The sequence below is a fragment of the Carassius carassius genome, chromosome 15 (genome assembly GCF_963082965.1).
Source record: "Carassius carassius chromosome 15, fCarCar2.1, whole genome shotgun sequence".
Lineage (NCBI taxonomy): Eukaryota > Metazoa > Chordata > Actinopteri > Cypriniformes > Cyprinidae > Carassius > Carassius carassius.
The window spans coordinates 32,572,617-32,586,125 of record NC_081769.1 but is presented as its reverse complement, the minus strand read 5'-3'; the positions used below and the strand labels follow the sequence as shown (position 1 = coordinate 32,586,125).

The 13,509-nt window shown below is 37.0% G+C and overlaps 2 protein-coding genes across 2 annotated transcripts; both read left to right on the top strand.

Annotated features, from left to right (window-relative positions):
- The first annotated feature begins 165 nt into the window (after positions 1 to 165).
- On the top strand, positions 166 to 1,806 carry LOC132158911 (free fatty acid receptor 3-like). The gene has a single exon (XM_059568534.1). The coding sequence runs from the start codon at positions 170 to 172 to the stop codon at positions 1,151 to 1,153; it is 984 nt and encodes a 327-aa protein (XP_059424517.1). The 5' UTR covers positions 166 to 169; the 3' UTR covers positions 1,154 to 1,806.
- Positions 1,807 to 5,217: 3,411 nt separating this feature from the next.
- LOC132157877 (free fatty acid receptor 2) lies at positions 5,218 to 7,785 on the top strand. The gene is made up of 2 exons (XM_059567140.1): positions 5,218 to 5,407; positions 6,178 to 7,785. Exon 2 carries the CDS (start codon positions 6,241 to 6,243, stop codon positions 7,210 to 7,212), a length of 972 nt encoding a protein of 323 aa, XP_059423123.1. The 5' UTR covers positions 5,218 to 5,407; positions 6,178 to 6,240; the 3' UTR covers positions 7,213 to 7,785.
- The last annotated feature ends 5,724 nt before the right edge of the window (positions 7,786 to 13,509 follow it).

Below are 13,509 nucleotides of genomic sequence, written 5' to 3'. Positions count from 1 at the left end.
TCTTTAAAAAGATTAAGGTTCTTTATGGCATCTACCAGAAAATGTTGTTTGCAGCTATGCATGGTTCGAACGTGCACAGGTTCTCTTGTAATGTTCTTTTGACATTGGATGTTTATCTTTAATTAAATCGTATTTTTTTGCAGGTTTGGATCATTAACATACATCGACGATGGCGTGGACAGTTGGTCTGAGTAACCTTGTGTTAGCGGTCTACGGATTCACACTGATAACAGGCCTTCCCTCCAACATCTTGGCTTTCTACACCTTCTTTAAGAAGGTCCGCCAGCGCTCCACCCCGATGGACGTGCTGTTACTCAGTTTAACCATCTCTGACCTGATCTTCCTCTTCTTCCTGCCGTTTCGCATGGTGGAGGCAGCCAGCATGAAATGGACAATGCCTTACTTCCTCTGCCCGCTGTCGGGATTCGTCTTCTACTCCACCATCTACAACAGCACCTTTCACCTGACGGCCATCAGCGTGGAGCGCTTCCTGGGTGTGGCTTTCCCCATTAAATACAAGCTCAAACGCAACCCTCGAAACGCTGTGATAGCCAGCATCATATTCTGGGTGATCTCCATGGCACACTGCAGTATCGTCTACATCATGCAATACCACGATCATTCGAACCCCAACTTAACCGATCCCTCCAAACGTAACACCTGCTATGAAGAATTCTCTGAGGAACAGCTCAAGATCCTCCTTCCGGTTCGCCTGGAGCTTTTCGCGGTGCTCTTCGTAACGCCGTTCTTCATCTGCTTCTTCTGCTACATCAAATTCATCCACATCCTCTCAAATCTGCCCAGCATCAATGCCAAGAAGCGGTATAGAGCCATCGGGATGGCGTTGGGCACGCTTCTGGTCTTCATTATCTGCTTCATGCCCTATAACATCTCACACGTGGTTGGATATGTAGGGAAATACAGCCCAGACTGGCGTGTGTATGCGCTGCTCACCAGCACGTTCAATGCGTGCCTTGATCCTTTCATATTCTACTTCTCTTCTTCAGCACTTAGAGGAACATTTAAGAACGTCTTCCAGGAGCTGTCGAGGAGGCTGGTCATGCCTTGCTGCCGCTCGCCTTACTATTGTCCTCTGTTGAACTGTTCAAGTACAGAGGAGAAAACTCAGAGCACGACTGACAGCTCTCTGTAACATCACAAGCCGGGACTTGTGAAACGTGACTCGATCTGAGAAGTATCAGAAGAGCACCACATGGGCCAGTATTTTTCTGTGTTTTCTTCTGACTGAGTCCAAAGCAAATGAACATAATTCTGATGCACAGCTTAATGGACCTGTATAATGGGCCACTATTACTAGGAAGGTTCCAGTATTTTTTTTCCCATTCATTTTTCCCATAGGGATTTTAAAAAAGCAGTATAAGCTGTGAAACAAATCAATCAGCTACGAGGGCGATTACAAACAGCATTACGAACTTTATTTTGAAACTTAGACAAGTTAGACAAAAAGGTACAAGATTTAACGACTTTATAGAGGGAGAACTACCATGAAGCATTGTGAATTACATAGTGAAATTTAAAATGATGGAGACATATAAAACTATTAATTTAATGTTATATATACATATACGGGGTTGCCATGATGAGAATTGTTCACTGTGACTCGCTGATTGGTGGAATTTTCTGTACAGCATCATGGGTGCTATTGTTTTTTTGCCACAAATTCAGCTGTTACATTATTTTAAAAATGCATATACTGTACCATCGATTAACAACCTTGAATCTCACAGTAGTTCTGTCTTTAAAGGTTTATAAGTTATCATTCAAAATAAGTTTTTCTATGGAGAAAACAAATGATTGCCTGACTATTGCCTGCTACAACTTATATAATATTACTTTTGCATCTATTGGGGTTCAACATGCCGTCAACTTAGACTTTCTGGTAAAGCTAGTTGACCTTGGTTGTCTTCCTGGTGAAGCAGCCTAAACGTGGGCACGTTTTTCAATGCACTGTCTGATATTGATTCTAATGGAAAATCTCAAGCAGGTTTATTGAGTGTTTTCTGCTAGGATCAGTATCATTATCAGGTAAATGCACCTTCAGGAAGCTTCTTTGGACTGGGCATTCAATGTGTGCAGCTCTAGCAGCACCAAATAAAACAATGACTTCCTCAAATTCATACTATTGGTTGATCCAATTTATATCCTGCCCATTTGGGCCACTCAAACAAGCAGATTGTAAAGCAACTGAATATTTTTACATTTCTCTTTATAATCATCATTTTTGTAAATCAGTTTTGCTGCTGCATTAACTTCACAGCGTAAATAAAATTATTATATAAACTTTTCTCCTGACATACTATATCATTTAAGTACTTACAGTATTTTGTTTTTTTCTGTAAAGTTTTATTGATTGATAATTTTCACTTGATGTTTGTACCGTGAATAAATTAATTGTTACCCTTTATTTGCATTTACATGTGTTTTCTTTTATTTCAAATCTAAGTTTATATTACAGTTTTTTGGATGTAAATAAGTAATAATTAAATTGTGGTTAATTTTATACAAGAGCAAATAAGATATCTTTATTTGGAGCTGCAGTCTAGACATTTTTTGCTCACGGTTAGAAAGTGGCTTGATGTGTCATTTCTACTAAATAAAAATATGCAAACAACAATATAAATGTCTTTTTGTATTGTGTGTGCTGTGTGAACATGATGTAGTTCTAGACTAAATGTGAAAGTGCATTAATTCAAAATCAAAATGAATTAAAATGTGACGCAAAACCTGCAATAATTAAATATGTTAAATAACACAAATGTATCTAATCCCATTTTATTAACCAGTGTCTTTGCTGCTGACCTTTGATGATCAACCATAATAATCAAAAATGACTTTAGATAAACTAACAACTGTGCTTCATTGTTTTCTTTTTTATTGCTGAAGAGTGTTGAACCTTCTTCTCCTGTGTTTACAGACTTGAATTTACTTTTCCGTCAGCCTGAGGTTTATTCATTACACTCTTAGGTGTGAAAGAGCTTTTAAATTTGCTATAAATAGAACTTCTTATATTAAAAACAATCAAGCCCTGCTCATATTTAAAAAGTAATGAGAAAGTAACACAAAAGTAACATACTGTAACACATTACTTTCCATAAAAAGTACCTAAGTAACGTAATTAGTTACTTTTTTAGGGAATAACGCAATATTGTAATGCATTATTTTTAAAAGTCACTTTGCCCAACACTGCTTATAGCACCTTCAACCAAATCTACAAGTTTAAACACAGATTCTAATTCTCCTTACATGGCTGAACCATTTTTTATGAAGTCTGAGAAGATGTACGTACTAACTCTGGAATTATTTAAAGAAAACTTGTTTTAAAAATCCATGCATGAAATCATTCCAGAAAGATTCAAGGCATTGTTAGACACGCATATGCGTGACCTTAAATCATCCTAAACCTTCAGCAATATTTATGTCCCTCTTCCTTACTAGAAAATAAATGATGGATTACAGAATCATACATCTTAATATATAAATACAAAAGACACTGTCACACTCGGCCGTTCGCTGTATATGTCATTGTCAGCGGATGTGTATATTAGACCTGTGCAGGGCCGTCGCTATAATTCACAAGAGTCAGTAGGCTTTAGTGGGCTTCCTTCATTATGAAACATTCCTCGTCTCTCTCTGATGACGACAGTTGTTTTCTTAATATGTGATTAACTTGATTTGTGCTGCATGGTGAAATTATCATCCATCTCTCTCTATTTTTTGGCATGCATATGACAAAATGTGAAGCACTTATGAGGCAACGGCCGTGTCGACTTGGAGTTTACAAAGGAACGTTTACAAAAGAACAAATCCTTGTCTCTTTCTATGTTTTTTAGATTACACAGACATTGATTTTTAGCAATGCATCTGTTTTTCATGCTTTCAAGGTTTCGATATTTTAGTATAGTGGGAAATTCACATAATGAGAAAGACTTCTTCTCAAATGCTTTTGATTACATTGTTACTTTTTAGGGATGGATGATAATGATGATGATGTTATGCTCATGGTCATCTCTTTTCTATCTGTGATCTGACCAGCTGGGACGAGCTATTAATGAACAAGTTTGCTGACTCAGATTTGCTCATTTCTTTCCAGCATATCTAATAATAAATGACAGAACTAGGGAGGTATTTTTTTCCGATGGATCAGCCATTTCACAATCAAAGTTTTAGCTATGAAACACAGCATTGTCATGTGTAGTAAAGTGTATTGCACGTCATTGTGAAAGGGATGAATTTCCTACTTTCAGGGGGTTCTGTGCTGAGCGTCAGGGATTTTCCGTGATTTAAGCTACTGAATGAAAACCCAAAAAAAGTATTACATTCAACATGGAAATTGAAATTTTCAAACTCTGACTTGGAAAAGTTGAACTGAACTTGCAGAAAATGCTGATTGGGCCAAGATGGCAAAGCATGACATCATGCAAACAGAGACTGACATAGCCCATGATAGATGTTCACTTTCAAGCAAATAAAATGCACCAATCCATCAAAGCCTGTGATAATAAAAGCGTTTTAGCAAGAGTTTGCGGAGACAGGAGTGTAAAACACTGTCAATGATCCTCAGGTGATAATCGTATACCTGTAGAATAAATAATGTTTGCATTGAACAGCATCATTTATAAGCCACAGTTTGGTTGCTAGGAAATGTTGTATAACATTTAGTTGATAGTTAACAATTGGACACCTGCAAAGTTAACGCTAAAGGTTCTTTAGATTATTAAAAAAATTGTTCTTTTAAGAACTGTTCACTGAAAGAAACCAACAATGGTTCTTCTATGGCAACCTTCTTTTAGAACCTTCATTCTTAAGAATGTTAACGAATGCAAAGATTCTAAAGGTTCTTTGTGGAACCTTTATTTTTAAGAGTGTTGCCATTTCAACTTTAAGGTCAGAGATTTCCAGCAGGATATCCAAAACATCAAACTCTGAATGAAATACAGCATTATTCCCAATAAATATCCTCTTTTTAAATACAATTTCGATTCTGGGATGTTTTGGGATGGTAAATGTAGTCACATGATTCGTTTTGAGAGGTTGTGATGTTGATACCCAGTGAAGGAGAGACCAGACTGATTTATTTCCCTCCCAGTCACACTCACATATACAGTACAAGTGCACACCCATCATCTTTAAACACATCTCCCACACACCCTGAAGGAGTATAAATCCTAGCACACATTTACACATACAGGACCAGAGACTGTGTGCGAGGAGCACGCCAGGTTGGATCCAGTCCACATTTATTAATTTTCCCTTATCAGTGTTCAATATTGAAAATGGAAAGCAAACAGCTGGTGCGGATGCTGTCAGCAGATAGACCTTAGTCTCTATTGAAAAACAAGAGCGAGTCAATAGAGAAGCACAGCTGAGAGGTCCAGTGTGCTTTACGGTGAGTTCGCCTTTTTGTCTCAACATTAGAGAAGGGATGGTTTTACGTTTACTAGAGCTGTAATAGAGTTCCCTTATTTCGTTATTGTCACTTTTTGATGCTTGCATAACTCTGTTTTTCCTTCTTCATGGAGTGTTTAAACTTCCTTAGACGTATCTCTGTAATAACTGCTCATTCTGGTCACGATGTGTCATCATCAGGCCGTTATATGCTTAATTTGGAGGATTTTTCTTTATGAATTATGTGCAATGCAATGCAATGCAATGCAACAAAGTAAAACATGTTGAACGGAGCAAAGAGTTCTACAATTTTAATTAATTGTATTTGTCAAAATATTTACTCAAGGAGTTGGGGATGTGTTGATCTTTTGAATTTGAGTTTTTGCGTGGGCGCAGATTCCAGGCCTGGTTATCATATACAATAGTTTCATAGAATCAGTATAAAACGATTATACAAGTGATCCTCCAGAGTTTAGATCTAGTTTATTGTATTTATAGTGTTGTCTAGCACACATATCTGTGCTGCTGTGCTCACTTCTTCTGAGCTTCACTTCTGAGCATTCAAAGGCAAATAAGTAATTTAAAGGTTGGTGGGGTTTTGATATTTAAATATTATATATTAGTTGGTTTTGTTCCATTAAGAGATTTAAATATTGGTTGTTTTGTTCTATTTAGAGATTTAAATACTGGACAGATTTTTTTTCATAAAGAGATTTTAAATATTGGTTGTTTTTGTTTTTTCATGATTTTTACACTGCATCAAATTTCCAGGACTGAAACGTCGCGCTCTACTGAGGCCTCCTTCTTCTGTGGACTGTATGGAAGACAGCAACCATGCAACACTGTGATTATTATCTGTGCCTCACTGTCTACATCGTTACTTTCATCACCGGCTTCCCGGCCAACGTCTTGGCCTTCTACACACTCATCCGCAAGGTCTGGAGAAAGCCGGCACCCATCGACATCCTCCTCCTCAACCTGATAATCTCAGACTTGCTCTTCCTCATCTTCCTCCCCTTTAAGATGCAAGAAGTGGCCAATAATATGGTGTGGAATATTGACTACTTTCTGTGTCCGCTGTCTGGTTTTGTCTTCTACATGACCATCTATAACAGCACCTTCTTCTTGACCGCGGTGAGCGTGGAGCGCTACCTCGGCGTGGCGTTCCCAATCCAGCACTCTCTGTGGAGAAGACCCATCTACGCCGTGTTCGCCAGCATCTTCATTTGGTTGCTTTCCATCCTCCATCTCAGCATTGTCTACATCGTGCCCTACTACGACCCATCCGGGATAGTCCCACCGTCTAGGAACGTTTGCTATGAGGGATTCACAGATGCTCAACTCGAGATCCTCTTGCCCGTACGCTTGGAGTTATGCATTGTCCTCTTCTGCATTCCCTTACTTATCTGTAGTTTCTGCTATATAAACTTCATCCGGATTCTTTCAAAGCTGCCAAACATCGGCCGACGGAGAAAGCTGAGGGCGATTGGATTGGCTTTGGGAACGTTATTGGTGTTTGTGCTCTGTTTTGGACCGTACAATGTTTCCCATGTTGTTGGCTTCATAACCAAGTCAAGCCCTGCTTGGAGAGACAAAGCTCTTCTTCTCAGCACGTTCAACGCTTGTTTGGACCCGATTATTTTTTACTTCACCTCTGCGGCTGTAAGAAACACACTTGGGGCGATGATGAGAGGCATTTGGAGTAGATGTTGGTGTCCACGAGTCCTATGGAGCTCCAGGAAGGAACCTACTGAAACTGAGAAAAACAGTCTCCCGAAGCCACAGGAGATCACGAACGCACTTTGACCAATGTTTTATCATTTAGGACAGGGAACGACCATGCAATTATTTTTTGTACACAAATGCAGCATGGTAAACATTACTCAACTTCCTTGTAAGACGGAGATGACAAGCAATGCCAAAACATTACCAGCACAACTTACATGTAGTACGAAAAGGAAAACACTGTTACCAAACCTGAACATAGAGACTGAATTAAATGTGGGCAAAAAAAGGATAAACTTCCTTTTGTATAGTGTGTTTATTCATCCGTGGTGTGAGCTCATCTTTATAACAAACTTGTCATCATTCACTTTATTGAATATAAACAGACAGCAGTTTGAGGACATTGATCACCGGGATAAATGAACAACAGCCGTCGGCCGTATGAAGGTCAACAGAAGCGCCGCTCTCAAGCATGTCACGTAAATATTTGAAATGTTTCCATTCTAAAGGCCGATGCTTATCTGGAAGCTGATAGTGTGGTTTTCTGATGGTTTGTGTGCGTGTTTGATGGAGGGTGCATGATAGAGACTTCTCTTGAAATATCCAGGAAATGGCCAAACTTGCACCACAGACAATAATGGTGAACGAAATGAAGAAAATGAGCTCTGTATAGTGATTTCGGATTGATGTAAAGAGGAAATGTACCGTTATTTTGATGTTAAAATGTTAAACTAAGTAAGCCAATATTTAGACTGATTGCCTTGAAGTGTTAAGACCCGTGTGTATATATATTTATATATGTGTGTATATATATATATATATATGTGTGTGTGTGTGTGTTTGTGTGTGTGTATGTAGAATTTTTTGTCTCTACCTTCACATATATTTAGCATATTTTGACCAGAATTTTTTTTTTATTGAGTGTCGAAAACATTGCATTCTGAGTATTTTGTGAAAGTTGTTTGAAAACAAATGATCTTAATATCAAAACTGCCTAAATCAATTAATCAATTGACTTTTTGACACGTTCAGGATTTTGTGTCCCTGTGTGTTTGAAAACTTTAACCTTATTTTGCCAATTTTGTCACTAGTAGCACAAACTCCACCTGCATTATTTATATATATGTAAATGATGACAATGTGATTGTATTATTATTGTACATATTGTTCCAAAGAAACTGTACAAAGTGTCATTCAATAAAACATTAACTGTATTATAATATTACAGCAAGACTGTGCCAAATGTTTAAATCATCTGGTGTCTTTCTTCATCCTGGGTTATAAAATGTTTATAGCATATTTCTTATCAGTCCATAATAACCATTAACCACTAATCTCGTGTCTCTTTTATAAACGCGACAAATATTTGCAAAGGGTTATTGTCTTTGACTACCGAGCCGAGGAGTGTCCATACAGATCCAGGAGCACGTGTGGAGACGGGAAAACACTTGAATGTTTGGCTTAGTTTCTTCTAGAGCATCATTCAGGAAACACATTGATATACACAGTTATTGCTCCAGTATGGAGGCGAATTCTGTAATAAAGAGCGAGGTGGAGGGACGTTTGACTCACCACATATACAGAAGTGATCTGGTGTATTTCCTCTCATTTTACTTCAGCTAGTTTCACAATAGTCAGACGTTTGACTGCCAGCATAAATTCTGGTCCATATTAGAGCTTATTTGAGCCAACTCAATGAACACATGTACATACAAAGCAATGGAAATATGTGTGTACTTCTGAGGGTGGAATAATCAGTACTTATTACACTTAGACAGACATAAATTCTGATTAAAGTGGAATATACTCATAGTGTATGTCCTCCTAAATACCACAAAAAAAAAAGTTTTTTTTCTTCAGAAATGTATATATATATATATATATATAATTTATTATTTATTTTGTATTTGTTTGTTTGTTCATTATTTTATTTTATTTAATTTTGTTTCCTTTTACTCAAGGAAGGGGATTCAGAAATTTCTTAAATATAATTCTTATTCAGTCTTTATTATTATTATTATTATTATTTTTATTATCATTATTATTATTATTATTATTATTATACAACATGAATTAAATTCACAAAACATTCTTAATACAGTTCTTATCAAATCCCACCTTTTATTTATTTTGTACATTTTCTAACTGAAAAAAAAGGGATCCTAAACATCATTATAAATAATGTTAACATATGATAACAGTTACAAAACTATACAGCTATTCAAGGGCAGGCTCTAAGATGGTTTAGATCCTAACTGTCTGGTCACTACAACTTTGTTTATTTAAATGGGGAGTCATCTCATTTATCATCAGTAAAATATGGAGTGCCACAAGGATCTGTCATAGGTCCTCTGCTATTTTCAATATACATGTTGCCCCTCGGTAATATTATTAAAAAATACGGGATTAGTTTCCACTGTTATGCTGATGATACTCAGCTATATATCTCAACGAGACCAGATGAAACTTCTAAATTATCTAAACTAACAGAGTCTTTTAAAAATTTAAAAGATAGAATGACCTATTAAATTTGGATAAGACAGACTATTTTTAATGCACTTCTAGGTGGTTGTCCTGCTTCTTCAATAAACAAGCTACAGGTAGTCCAAAATGCAGCGGCTAGAGTCCTTACCAGGTCAAGAAAATATGATCATATTACCCCAATTTTACAGTCTCTGCACTGGCTACCTATTAAGTTCCGTATCAGTTACAAATTATCATTACTTACCTATAAGGCCCTAAATGGTTTAGCTCCTGCGTACCTAACTAGCCTTCTACCACGCTACAACCCATCACGCACCCTAAGGTCACAAAACGCTGGACTTTTGGTAGTTCCTAGGATAGCAAAGTCCGGTAAAGGAGGTAGAGCTTTTTCACATTTGGCTCCCAAACTCTGGAATAGCCTTCCTGATAATGTTCGGGGTTCAGACACACTCTCTCTGTTTAAATCTAGATTAAAAACGCATCTCTTTCACCAAGCATTCGAATAATGTATCTCTTAAATTGTGAGTGTAGTTGCATCTGCATTTTTATTCTTTAGCTTGGGTTAAACTAATTTTACTTTGTTGGATCAGCAGCTATGCTAATGATGTCTCTATTTTGTTTCTCTGTTTCTGCTGGAATTTACATCCCGTGGTAACTAGGATTTACACAAGCTCCAGTCTGGATCCAGAACACCTGAGAAGAGATGATGCTGACCCTCAGAGGACCCCAGATGATGCTAACCCTGAATCAACAACAGAACTAACAAATATTGCTACAAGTGTGACTGCATCATATAATAATTGCTGTTAATAGTGTTCATCATCTGGCTGACAACATCTTTAATTAGTTTTTCCGAAAATGTCTGCCACATGCACATAAACTGACAGTCACCACTGATAAGCTACTAATAAATATTTTAGAAACTTAATTTTCTGTAAAGTTGATTTGCAATGATTTGTATCGTAAAAAGCATTATACAAATAAACTTGATTTGAATTAATACAAGATTTTATTTCTATACTCTTTGTTTGTCAGGTTACTAAAAAAAAGGTAAAATAAATGGACGAATACTTAAGATTTACCATTGTATTAGACAAGGCAACCTCATGAGTAGGATAATAAATGATCATCAGATGTCAAATGTCAAAATGTATGGGATCTTTTCAAGAACTGCAAAATAACTTTCTTAACAGTTTTCGTTAATGCTTTATTTTGATGCAGTCTGTTGACAATCAGTAACTTTGCACCTACATGTCAACAAACTCTCATTCGAGAGTTAGAAATCTGTCTTATCTGCTAACTCTTTATTGTGATGGTGTCCCAACAGACATTCTTCAGACTAAAAGTAACTTTTCAAGTAAGTGTCAACTTATTCTAACCCTACCAGACTACTAATGATCTGCTAACAGTCTAATGAGCGTCAGAAGACATGTAGGTGCAACGTTACGTATAGTTAACAGAATGTGTCAAAGGGACCATTAAAATAAAGTTTAAACCATTTTTCTTACGAATCCAACTCTAGAACATTAATGCACAAGTGTGTAAACTGTGGAGTTATAAAAAGTCTCATTTCACAGACACATCAAATGTTATCTGTATATGAGCATCTGATTTAACCGAACTTACAGTATATGGGATTTCATTTACACCAATATTCTTTAATGTTTCTGCACCGCACAAGATTCATAATGCTGTCAACTTTATTTCAGGATCTAACCGCTATACATCAAATAAACGTTTTCCATTTTCTCAAAACCACCACCATTACCTGCCCACCTGCAGTAATAAATACACTCAGCCTGGAAATATCTCAGATTTTGAGCATATCCAAGCATCCAGTCACCTCAGTAGGTTTTGCTTCTAAAAAAGTGTGTGAAGGACTTTCATGAGCTGAAGAGTTTCATTTTAGTAAAAGGTGACTTAATACCCATATGCCTACAGAACAAGGCGTTTCAATGAATCATCTCAGTTTAGACCAGAAATAACTGCCGAAAAAAAAAACCTGTTACTGTGAATTGTGACGTAGTCTATTGCTCATCCACCCTAGAGCACATAAATTAAACTCCTTAAAGAAACAGTTCAGCCAAAAAAGAAAATTTGTTGAAAATGTACTTACCCTGAGGTCATCTGATATGTAGATGAGTTTGTTTCTTCCTCAGATTTGGAGAAATGCAGCATTTTAATCACTTGCTCACCAATGGATCCACTGCAGTGAATGGGTGCCGTCAGAATGAGAGTCCAAACAGCTGATAAAAACATCACAATAATCTACAAGTAATCCACAGCACTCCAGTCCATCAGTAAACATCTGGAGAAGACAAATAAGTATAAAAAATGTGAAATAATATTACAAGTTTAAATAATTGTTTTCTGTTTGAATATATGCTCAAATATAATTTATTTCTGAGCCGCCGCTGTATTTTCAGCATCATTACTCTAGTCTTCAGTGTCACATGATCCTTCCGAAATTATTGCTGCTATTTATTTCTATTCATTTCATCAGAGAAGACAAAAGATGAAATTAAATCCATCATTAAGAAGGTTAAACTACAAAACGTTGCTTTTTCTAAAACACTAGCCAATAATCCATAATATAGCATCATCCTCCAGTGAAAAAGTCATCTGGTCTGAATCAGGAGAGAAATATGCACAAGTGAAGACAGTTTAAAACAGCTCCAATCAAATAATGTGGCTTGATTTTGAGGAGGAGATGGACTTTTTCACTGGAGGAAGTGTTATTATGGACTCCTATTTTAAAAATGTCTTAATAATAGATTTGTTTCCTCAATGCATGCAGCTTTTTTCTTCTCAAAATGTTAACTGATGGACTGGAGTGCTGTGGACTATTGTGATGTTTTTATCAACTGTTTGGACTCTCATTCTGACGGCACCCATTCACTGCAGAGCATCCACTGGTGAGCAAGTGATGGAATTCTACATTTCTCTAAATCTGATGAAGAAATAAACTTATCTACATCTCAGATGGCCTCAAGGTGAGTACATTTAAGCAGATTTTCTTTTTTGGGCGAACTGTTCCTTTAAACACATTTCATGTGTCAGTGGCAGCGACAAGCATTTCTGTCATTATGGTCAAACTCTTTTTTTTTTGTGGATCTGCGAATTGCTATCCTGTCCACTGACAAACCTCGGTAAGTAATGAGACGTCCGACGGAGTCTTTTGTCGGTGGATGACACACTGCAGACTCCTCTCAGCTGTGTTTGGATTAGTGGGAACCTGTAGGAGAAAATGTGCTCTGAAGGGTCAGCTGGAACAAGCCAAAGATAAACACAAACGTGCTCACAGCGGGAAAAACTGCAGAAGTTGAGCATCTTCCGCTGCTTACGTAACTGGTGATTAAATATCATTGGCTAATTTGATGTTGCTTTCAGCTAGTGCAGTGCTTTTGGATCCATTGTACTATATTTAAATTGATTTTGCAGATTTTCCCTCACAATCAAGTCTTCAGGGCGTGATGTGCATTCAAGTGATTTTGTTAGGAATAAAATGGACAAGTTCTTTCACTTCCCGACAAACACGGGAAGCTTTTAGCACATGATATAAAGAAGAGCAAAGGATGCATATTAAGATTGTAATCAATGCTTCATCAGGGTATTGTATCATTCTCCTGCAGCCACAGGGAATGATGGGAAACATACAAACCGTGCACAAAAGAAAATGTATTCACCTTCACTGTGTGTACCAATTTGCTGTAATTTTCTAATTAACAGGCAGCAAGTTTAAAGAAAAATCCCATAACTACAACATTGTTTTAATGAGACAAGTTCACATGAAACTCATTCTGACATTAAATGAATGCAGAATCAGAATCAAAAGTTTGGGATCACTTCGATTTTGCATGCATTAGGTCTGAATACATTAACACATTACATTAA

Bases quoted from the DNA above. Each gene is read 5' to 3' on its own strand.
- LOC132158911 (XM_059568534.1), top strand. From the start codon at position 170: ATGGCGTGGACAGTTGGTCTGAGTAACCTTGTGTTAGCGGTCTACGGA.
- LOC132157877 (XM_059567140.1), top strand. From the start codon at position 6,241: ATGCAACACTGTGATTATTATCTGTGCCTCACTGTCTACATCGTTACT.